At 42.1% G+C, this 10,590-nt stretch overlaps 2 protein-coding genes across 3 annotated transcripts in view; both read left to right on the top strand.

Annotated features, from left to right (window-relative positions):
* Positions 1-6,848, top strand: part of KLHDC1 (kelch domain containing 1) — a 55,042-nt gene extending 48,194 nt beyond the window's left edge. For both annotated transcript variants that reach the window (XM_015571995.1, XM_015571996.1), the window contains exon 12: positions 4,301-6,848. In XM_015571995.1, coding sequence (XP_015427481.1) covers positions 4,301-4,487 — 187 coding nt within the window. In that variant the 3' untranslated portion in view covers positions 4,488-6,848. The remainder of the gene's footprint in view (positions 1-4,300) is intronic.
* Positions 6,849-7,282: 434 nt separating this feature from the next.
* KLHDC2 (kelch domain containing 2) overlaps positions 7,283-10,590 on the top strand; it is a 15,696-nt gene continuing 12,388 nt past the window's right edge. Inside the window, exon 1 of the mRNA XM_006776093.2 lies at positions 7,283-7,341. Within this exon, the coding sequence (XP_006776156.2) occupies positions 7,283-7,341 (59 nt within the window). The remainder of the gene's footprint in view (positions 7,342-10,590) is intronic.

The following is a 10,590-nucleotide window of genomic DNA, read 5'->3' as shown; positions in this document are numbered from 1 at the left end:
AGTCTAGTTTCTCCCCATCTGGGGTGGGGTCCCCAGAGACTCGCCCGTTACTGGAGTTCAGAGCAGTCGGGAGATTGTGTCTCCCTCCCGATTGAAAAGACAGCCGCGTCCTCAGTTGCCAGCCTTTTCCGCATGCGCCTCCGTAACTCTGCACTTTACTTCCACACTGCACCTCCTCTGAGTCTCAGTGTGCTTTTCTCTTTCCTTCTAGTTGTATAATTTTCACTCAGCCAGCCTTCCTGTGGTTCTGGATGATGTCTGTTTTGTCTTAGTTGTATTTTTGAAGTGGTTGTGTGAGGCAGCAATTTCCTGTGTTTACCTATGCCACCATCTTGGTTTCTCCTCAAGGAGATGAATTTTAGCGAATAGGTCATTGAATTGCCCCTTGACTGGGGCAGGAATAATTTTGACACAGTAGGCAAAGAAGGAAGTACAGATATAAAGACAGACACATTTGTTGGTTAGGGGCAGGGCTCTGAGGAAGTTTTAGCTGCTAGTGAGGTCATCTGATAAGAAAGAAGAAAGGTGAGGACTTGAACTTAAGAATAGTGGTGAAATTTGAAATAGCTGCTGAGGTGACTGAGAAGATTGACTTATGATCTGCAACAGTGCTGAGACTCAGGAGGGCGCCGCTGAGTCGAGGGGAACCGCGGTGCAGTGGCAGGAGCCTGGTTTCTCCAGCAGCACTGAGCAGCCAGGTTGCAGGTGCAGAAAGGAGAGTTCCCTGGAATTTAGCCAGGATGGTTAATGGAGGGACAGTGGAGAGCGGGATTAAAATTGTTGGCAAGAGAATGACCTGCATATGGACTAGGCTGGATAGGAAAGATAATTAAAACTGGAGGGGTTCTTATTATTTGGTGAACCAAGAAGAGTCAAAAGATGAGTGTAAAAATTAAAAGGATGCAGGGATTATGGGCCAAGAGGAGGATATGGAAGTTTAAGTTTTCAGAGTTGAACTGCCCTCATAAGGTCATAAAGAATGAAAAAGGGTTTCCCCACAGATGCCAAAATCAGTCGAGGGACAAGACCGTGGTGAGCCAGGGCCGAAGCCCTCACTATCCATCGGGGTGGGGGTGGGGGGCGCAGGAGGTTGATAGGCGGTGACACCCGAAGGTGAAATGATCGCAGGCTGGAAGCAGCAGTGAGGAGAGAATACTAGCATTGGCTCCTGGACTGTGAGAGCGGAGGTGAGGGAAATATACTCTTTTCTCAAGAGGGCTGCACATAAAGCAATTTTCTTCGATTTCAATTAAAGCTAGAACAGAAAGTCAGAGGAAGCAGGGGTGTTTGCAGACCCAGTGGTGCTCCAAAAGGCATGAAGAGGTGGTTTGGAAGGGAATATTGTTAGTACACGCAGACCCTGGGAAAGGTCCCAGAACTGAAAATCTCCTTAAGCAGAGGGCCGAGAAAGACTGAAGAAAGAGGTTGGCCACTCTAGTCTGGTAATTAATGGAGTTAATTGAGGGAAACATACCAGGGATGTGCATCTTCAGTGGCTGTAACTTGAAATGGATTTGCACACCACTTGACAGGCATCAAAGAATTATATGGGAGCCAGGCCGAGGGGCTCAGTGGCTGAGTGTCCACCTATGAACCAGGAGGTCATGGTTCAATTCCCAGTCAGGGCACATGCCCAGGTTGTGGGCTCATTACCCAGTGGGGCATGTGCAGGAGGCAGTTGATTAATGATTCTCTCTCATCATTGACGTTTCTCTGAAAGCAATAAAAATATATTTTAAAAATTAAAATATTAATAAAAAACATTAAAAAAAAAGAATTATATGGGATGAAGGGGCAATAGTCCCTGTACTCCTATGTGAATGCTACCGATTATGGTAAATTGCTTGACATGCTTGTCCAGCTCAAGACAATGGCCTATTCCAGGAACCAGTAGTGCGAAGCAGGGGAAGGGCACTGGTTCATGTCATAACAAACATCAATCAGGATCAGACAGTGCCCAAGATGGGGGAGGGTTGTGGGGAAACAGGTCCCCCCACCCCCGGCTCAGGTCCAGCTCACTGGTCAGGCAGCGGTCATTCCTCTCTTGGAACAGTCTTTCCTCCACAAAGAGAAGCAATGGTGGGGAAGATGAATCAGTACAGAAATAAGAGAAAGCAAAGGACACATGGATGGGCCTGTATTTGAGGCTGGGACTAAGGGTGCCCATCAGTCAGGCTTCTTGGTATCACCTTTGCACCTAGTACAGAGCTTCTGTGAGTGGGTACTGAATGCTGAGCCTATCAAAACTTGACTCTATCAGGACTTTAGTAGATTTATTGTGTGAAGCATGTTCACCACAGCTAGTTGTCCACAGGCAGCAAGTGCACTCATTTTATTTTAAATTCCAAGTCTGAAGGCATCTGGCACTAACTGGGAAAAACAAACAGGAGTAGGACATGCTTCCTCCGTAATAAGTGTTATTCCTCATTTCACTCTTACTTTTTATTGAGAATTTTCACAAAGTCTAGAGAAAAGGCTTCATGAGAGTTTGGAAGAAGATATAAATCTGTGCAGTGTAAATCCTTATAGAAATGACAACAGATTAACCACAGCAGAATCCATTGAGTCTATTTTTAAAACTTTTATAAAATATTTACCTTTTAAAATTAAAGTTTACCAGTTGAAATAGATGCATTTTTGATGGTTCTTATCTTAATCAGGTTTCTTTTGGTTTTAAAGTACAAAACCCTCTTCAGGGTATAGAGCAGCCGAGGGCAAACTACGGCCTGTTTGAAATGAATAAAACTTTAAAAAAAAAGAGACCGTACCCTTTTATGTAATGATGTTTACTTTGAATTTATATTAGTTCACACAAACACTCCATCCATGCTTTTGTTCCGGCCCTCCGGTCCAGTTTAAGAGCCCATTGTGGCCCTCGAGTCAAAAAGTTTGCCCACCCCTGGAAATGGAATTGTATTTGAAAGGATACTGCCCTCTAGTGGAATGAAAGGGGAAACATGAACACTCCGCCCCCAGATGGGGAGAACCTCTCTCCGGTAGTCTCTTGGCTCTTTCTGTGGCATCGCTTCATTCCTCTCTTCAGATCTGCTCTCTCTGGGTCAACTTAAGTCAGACACTGATAGAGGGAGTCTGAGGAGGACCCGGTCACACCATGTAAAAATGGATGTCAGATGCTTCATCTAGGCCGGTGATGGTGAACCTTTTGAGCTCGGTGTGTCAGCATTTTGAAAAACCCTAACTTAACTCTGGTGCCGTGTCACATATAGAAATTTTTTGATATTTGCAACCATAGTAAAACCAAGATATTTTTGATATTTATTTTATATAATTAAATGCCATTTAACAAAGAAAAATCAACCAAAAAAATTAGTTCGCGTGTCACCTCTGACACGCATGTCACAGGTTCGCCATTACTGGTCTAGAGTCTAGACAATAAACTAGGAATAAATATTTATCAAACTCCAAGAAGTGTTGTCACCTCTGACACGCGTGTCATAGGTTCGCCATCACTGGCCTAGGAGATGGAAGAAAAAGTCCTCAGAGAAGAGTAATGGGTATCGGGCTATAAGGGCAAGTGACAAGGCTCCGCTAGAGGCTAACCTGCTTTGAAATTAAGTCTGGACCTTTTTTTACTTAAAGAACATCATGCATGGTAAGTTGTCCTTTCTGTTCCCATTGGATTTGGTCAGAACAGTGTCTACGCTGTAAAAATGTCCAATTATTGTGGTACTCTACAAAGAATATACGTCCTATCATGTTCCAAACAATACAAAGGAAATACATTATTATGTAAAAAAACTAGAGGCCCGGTGCACAAAATTCGTGCAGGGGTAGAGTTCCTAGGCCTAGCCTGCAATCAGGGCCGATCGTCCCCAGCTGCCAGCAGCTGGCCCCACTCCCCCGCCACTGAGCCAGTTGCCTCTGTGTATAGGGCGACTAGCGGGGCAATCGGGGCCCTGCTCACTCACACCCACCTTGGCCTGGTGCCACCTGCACGCGCCGCCATCCACTCCCAGTTCCCCATTCCCCATTGGGCAATTGGAGCCTGTTAGCCGGGGGGAGGGACCAAGAGGTTGGCCGGCAGGCCCCCCCCCTTTGCCCCTCTCCCCTTCACAACAGGCTATCAGGGCCTGTGGGCTGGGGGCAGTTCCTGCATTGAGCACCTGCCCCCTGCTAGTCATTGTGCATCATAGCGAGTGGTCATTCTGCCATCTGGTCAATTTGCATATTATGCTTTTCTATATAGAGATTTTAAATGACTTATTTTTAAGAAGCTTACCTATATATTTTTTATATTATAACTTAAAAAATGACTAATTCCATTATGTTTTGTTTGCAGGTTATGCCTTGACTGCATTGGTAAAAATGCTGTAATTTTAGAAAGTCAAATATCTTTATTACCTCCTAAACTTCTTCAACAAGTACTCAAAAAAATCACATTTTGGACTGCAGCTAACCACCGAGAAGAACAAAGAGCCCAAAAAGAAGAAACAGAAAATAAGTATCAGTGGATCAGTAACAATTAAGTTGTTATATACTTTATATGTTTAATATGTTTAACATTTTAATCAGACGGTATATTTACTCCCCAAATTGGAGGCTTTATTTAGAAGATAAAATTGAAGCAAAAATGTTATGGTAAAGTGATTACATGGAATGGGATATATGGGAATGAGATGTTAAAGGCAGATTAATTTATATTTCTAAAATAATTTCCTTATAATCTACAGAAAAAAAAATGAGCCTCCTGAAAGTAATTACAATTGTAGGCAATTTTAACTCACTGTGTACTCATTGCTGGAAAGAGTATACAAATTTGAGGAGAATAAGAAATTACCCAAGGACTTTAGAAATCTCTCAATATAATGATACATAAAAACACTATATATCAACTTTTAGATAGAATAGATTCTCTCAAGTCACTATAAAATTACCTAAATCTTTTCATTAAATAATTCAGTTATTTAAATAACATCTTATTAAATTACTAATATAGCTGGCCAAAATTATAAAGTAGACAAACACTGGTATGGTGTTAAATGTGGAACCCCCACCCTTTTAGCACTTATCTAGTAAAGAATTCTTAAGCATCGTTGTACTTTCCCTTTTTTCTTGTCATAAGTTTTCCTCAAACCTTTATTTGAGTAGGGGAATAAATGCATTCAGTTGCTTTCTGTTACCCCTAAGTTATTAGTTTGTCCAATTTTATATGTACAAAGACCATATTTTAAAGTGTCTAAAGTGGAGGTTTATTTGTCATCCAGGCTCTGAAATACTGAGAAGCAGTATAATCATTAAGTTTTGAGGCACATTAAAATATAGTTTGCCTTGGAAGAGTGCATCTAAAGTGATTTTTATAAATAATGAAATGGAATGGTAATCTAGTAAGTTGCCTTTATTGAAACCCCTCAATTTGGTCACACCATTCTACAAAGTTGGTGCTTAAGGATATTGAAAATATGTTATCTTCCCATTCATTTTCAGTATTAACTGCTTATACAGAAATAAAACACTATAACTTATATTCCTTAAGAGTACTTTTGCCATAATTAAGAAATTGTTCATATTATTACAGCATACCCTTCCAGGGAATTACTAATAGCGATGCATTACACAAAGGCTTGGTTATAAAGTTACTCTCCACAATACCGCCATTTCTGAAATTCCAAATGTTAGAGCAAATGTATTTCTCTATTGAAATATATATGTAATTTATAATGAAAATTATGGTCATTTATAGTACCTCATTAAATTTTAGAGATATATTTTATATATATTGTATTTTGATGTGTAAAACTTCTATTTATGTATTGAGATAGTGTGTGTTTACATTTTATTTATTATATGAACTATGTAGATTTACTATTTTTCCAGTTTTGTTCATGTGAACCCGTCATTAGAGTTGATTGTACAAACAATATTTCAGTGTAACTTTTCATTTTTTCTTACTATTTTTAGACTAAATAAAATTTAGAAAATGAATCTCACAGGCAATGTACAACTTACAAGTAATTATTTTATTACAATGAGTTTCAGAATCAGCCTTTCACATTTAAGGGGAAAATATCAAAACCTATTGGATAGTGTAGATGACACTGAGTGGGATGAATACTTTTTAATATAGCTTCTGGATTACTAGTATACGAATGCCTTCTCTAGGCTCTTAGAAAAGCACTTCTGGTTTTAAATGGTTTACTTAGAGCGTTAAAAGTTGGATTAGCCCCTCAAATGCACACCAACATGTAGGCTTCAAGAGAATGAAAATCTATATATTATCTATGGCACACATAACTAGTGCTATATTTATTTGATCTAATATACTGTAGTACTTCAAAAATTATAAATCTTGAGATAATCCCATAGTGAGAGTGGCAGGGAATTCTGATCTTTAACTTGTCTCTATAACTTGGCTTAAAACAAGGCTCTCCTGCTAGTAGGAGATAGAGAGGGTCTGGGAGCTGGCAAAGTCAGTTTTGAAGTGTGATCCCAAGCAGTATTCATTCCTCACTTTTCAACAGCTGATGGTTTACTGTCAACTTTTGTGTTGTTGATCTCCACAGTATATGGGAGCCCAAGGCAATACAGCTTCAGCTTCATAACATTAGCTCTGAACTCTCCCTGTGGGCCTTCTGTTTGAAAGATGATTCTAGCCCACTGGCTGCTCTGAAAAGCCATCTTTGCATGTTCCTGTGGCTCCCTCTCTGCTCCACCAAACGACGGGGAAAATAAGACATTTTGGGGGGGCCAGCAATCTGACTCTCTGCCAGTAACCTAATGCACATTCTTGATAGCCTATAATGAAGTCACTGCCCTTTCTCCACAATCTGCTCTTACAAGACCTGTTTACCTAAGTGCTCCCATTTTACAGAGGCCACAAACCATGAACCATACACAACCCCCCGAGGGGGTTATCAGCACTGGCACCAGGCCCGGCCTTTAGGTGTGGTCTCGTCTCGCTGCCCCCATCCCAACACTCGGGGCTTTTTGCAAAGCCTGTGAAAGGTCCAGAAGTCCCATCCATATTTGGGGGACAAAGAAACCAGAGGCTATAAAGGGAGAGCGTCCTCCATATTGGTTTGCTCAGGATTTAGAGAGAAACAGTCTTCCCGAGTCACTGTACTAGTTCATGCAAAACATCTGAAAATAAATGGGTTTCTCCTGTACCTCTGGGTACTCCTTTGTATTTTCTGGCCGCCTGGTAAATTCTGTAACAGAAATGGTTCGCTCGCTGCAACCACCTCCGCTGCGCGCCTCCTTCACGGCAGCTTCTTCGCCAGAGTCCTCCAACTCTCGCTTTAAAAAAAAAAAAAAAATCCCCACCATGTCAGACACGCCCATGGACACCAGCTCGGAGATCACCATAAACGTGGTCACCTTCGAGTAGAGACTCCCGCCCCCGCCTGTCCCCCCACCCACCCACCTGGGGCAGCGCCACCTGCAGATGACACGCACTGTCCACCATCCGACCAAAACCACAACGTGAATTTGCAACCGGGGAGGAGAAAAGAACCAAAACTTCCAAGGCCCTGCCTTTTTTCTTAAAAGTACTTTAAAAAGAAAAATTTGTATTTTTATTTACATTTTATGTTTTTGTATATATTGTTAGGGGTCAGCCATTTTTAATGATTTTGGGATGACCACACCAGCATGTCAGACACGGCCGTGGACACCAGCTAGATCACCATCAAGGACTTAAAGGAGAAGAAGGAAGTTGTGGAGGAGGCAGAGAATGGAAGCGATGCACCTGCGAATGCGAAGGCTGAGGATGAGGAAAATGGGGAGCAGGAGGCTGACAATGAGGTAGATGAAGAGGAAGGAGGAGGGGGGCAGAGGAGGAGGAAGAAGAAGGTGATGGTGAGAAGGGGATGGAGATGAAGGTGAGGAGGCTGAGGCAGCTACAGGCAAACGGGCAGCTGAAGATGAGGAGGATGACGATGTTGACACCAAGAAGCAGAAGACCGATGAGGATGACTAACAACAAAAAAAGGAAAAGTTAAAGGCCTCTGTGACCTATTCACCTTCCACTTCCCCTCTCAGAATCTAAACGTGGTCACCTTCGAGTAGAGCCCCCGCCCCCGCCACCTGCCCACCCACCTCGGGCAGCGCCACCTGCAGATGACACGTACTCTCCACCACCCAACCAAAACCACAACGTGAATTTGCAACAGGGGAGGAAAAAAGAACCAAAACTTCCAAGGCCCTGCTCTGCCTTTTTTCTTAAAAGTACTTTAAAAAGAAAAATTTGTATTTTTATTTACATTTTATGTTTTTGTATATATTGTTAGGGGTCAGCCATTTTTAATGATTTTGGGATGACCACACCAGCCTTTGGAGCATTCGCTGTCCTACTTCTGACTTGACTTGTGGTGTGACCATGTTCATTATAATCTCAAAGGAGAAATAAACCTTGTAAAAAAAGCAAAAACAATCTTATTCTGAACATTCTAGTAACTTTGTGTATGTGCTTATCTGTACTATAAATAGTTGGTTTGTATAAGGTGGTTAAAAAAGGCCAAAGATAAAAAGGTTTCTTTTTTCCCTTTTATTTTGTCTATGAATTTGCTGTTTATTTATTTATTTTTGGCCTGTTTGATGAGTGTGTGAAACAATGTTGCCCAACAATAAACATTTTATTTTGCTGAGTTGTTCTAACAAAAAAAAAAAAAAAAAAAGAAGAAGAAGAAGAAAAAAAAAGAAAGATGATTCTTGAAGGTTTTGTTCAGGTGGTTCATAAAATAGGTCTCCAGTCTGGTTCTCAAGGAAGAAGAATTTCTGGCCATCTTTATGATGTCTCTCAGTATAGTCTTCCAGTTGTCAAGAAGCGTTCTTTTTTAGTATTAACATTTTTAGTATGATACAGTAAATAGCACACCAAAACTAGTGTACATTTTTTCAAAATAGTATTTTTTGCACAAACATTTTTAAAAATTAACCTTTTGATAGAAGCCTAAAATATTCTTTAGAACTTCATGCTGTCAGCACAGACACAAAGCGATGTTCTCATCAATACGTTATTTATATGTATGTGTGTGAGAAAGGAAATCAACGCACTAAGACAGCATACTTTTCAGGGTAGTATATATTGCCAACTTAAAATTTTGATTTCAGAACATTTTTGAAGGAAAAGAAGCAATTTTAAGAAACAAATAATGCCCCCTGTGCACCTTTTTTGGTGCCTGTTTTTTTCCATGGTATTTATGTCATTCTATTGGAATTTTCAAAGAAAGAAACATTGGAATTAATTGTGTTCCCCCATGTCCCGCGTGGTTCAGGGTTCAGGATCTGGAAGAGGAGCCGCACACAAATGAAAGAGATGTGACGAGATAATTTGGGAATATTGGGGGGCCAGGCGGGCAAGTCCAACTCAAGGGGAAGGACCTCCACTGGTGCCCAGGCCTCGCCAGCCTTTTATTCAGCTTTGGTTAAACATAAAGCCCTTAGTCAGGCAGGTGATAGCAGTAGCAGACAGGCTATCATAAAGGTCAGTAAATACTAGAAGGATTTACTCTGAGACTATTTGATCAGGAAATAGCTTGAGCTCCCATTGTCAGAACTAGACAATTGGTGCATAACTCAGGCCCTTGCCATGGGTTCAAGGTTCACCAGCGTTCCAGGATCCTTGTTTGCACTTCTCTGCTAGTGAAGACAATGGGCGGCCTCCTGCAATTAATTATTCAAAGTGTGTATACCAGTACATTTTTGGGGGACACCCTATATATTTACCTCTAAGCACTGTTATCACAGATTCTGCTAAGTTGTAACAGACAGGCAGTGGCGAGGGAAGGAGTTTCAGGCTATGAAAAGTTAAGCCCTTGGTTGTACAAAGTATTCCTTCTAAAAAGTAATTCCAGCGTTTAGATGGGAAGAGATGATAATCAAGCACACTCCCCTCACCAAACTCATCCAAATACAGAGGCGCCATGAGATAAGGGATTTAGGTGTATTCTAGTCCCGTCCTATTTTACAGGAGAGGAATCAAGTTTAGATGATAATTCTGAACTTGCTCTTGACCTAATTGAAATGTAAGAGAAAACCGTGTCAGTGTGTGTGATCACGATTCGCCTGAATGACTGGGCAGTGGTGGGTTTTGAAACGCTTTTCGAGTGATTTTCCAAACTAAATCAAGATCTCTGCTGAAGCCCTAGCCAGTTTGGCTCAGTGGATAGAGCTTGGGCCTGTGGACTTGAAGGTCCCGGGTTCCATTCTGGTCAGGGCGCATGCCCGCTTCCGGGCTCCATCCCCAGTGTGGGGCGTGCAGAAGGCAACCAATCAATGATTCTCATCATTGATGTTTCTCTCCCTCTCTGAAATCAATAAAAAATATATATATTTTAAACAGGTCTCTGTTGAACCAGAAGAGCGTGGGTGGCGTGAGGCACAGAGGGGCGAGGCGCGTCTCCTCGTGTCCACAGGGCAGCCGGGCATGGGTCCCTTGGAGAGGCTGAGACCAGGAGATGCCAGCGGGGCAATTTCACTGCCCTGTGCAGGCTGCGGACCCTTTGAGGGAATTTCTGGGGAAGAAAGTCTTGGGGAAACCCTGGCTGAGTGCAGCGTCCGCCGTGGGAGGCGGCTCGGCGCGCGTGGAAGCCCTGGCACAGCTCGGGGCCGGGGCCTGGGCGGAGGCGCGAG

Source organism: Myotis davidii, unplaced genomic scaffold (genome assembly GCF_000327345.1).
Source record: "Myotis davidii unplaced genomic scaffold, ASM32734v1 scaffold1069, whole genome shotgun sequence".
Lineage (NCBI taxonomy): Eukaryota > Metazoa > Chordata > Mammalia > Chiroptera > Vespertilionidae > Myotis > Myotis davidii.
Note: the sequence above shows the minus strand (reverse complement) of the source record. Positions and strands in the feature narration are given on the sequence as shown.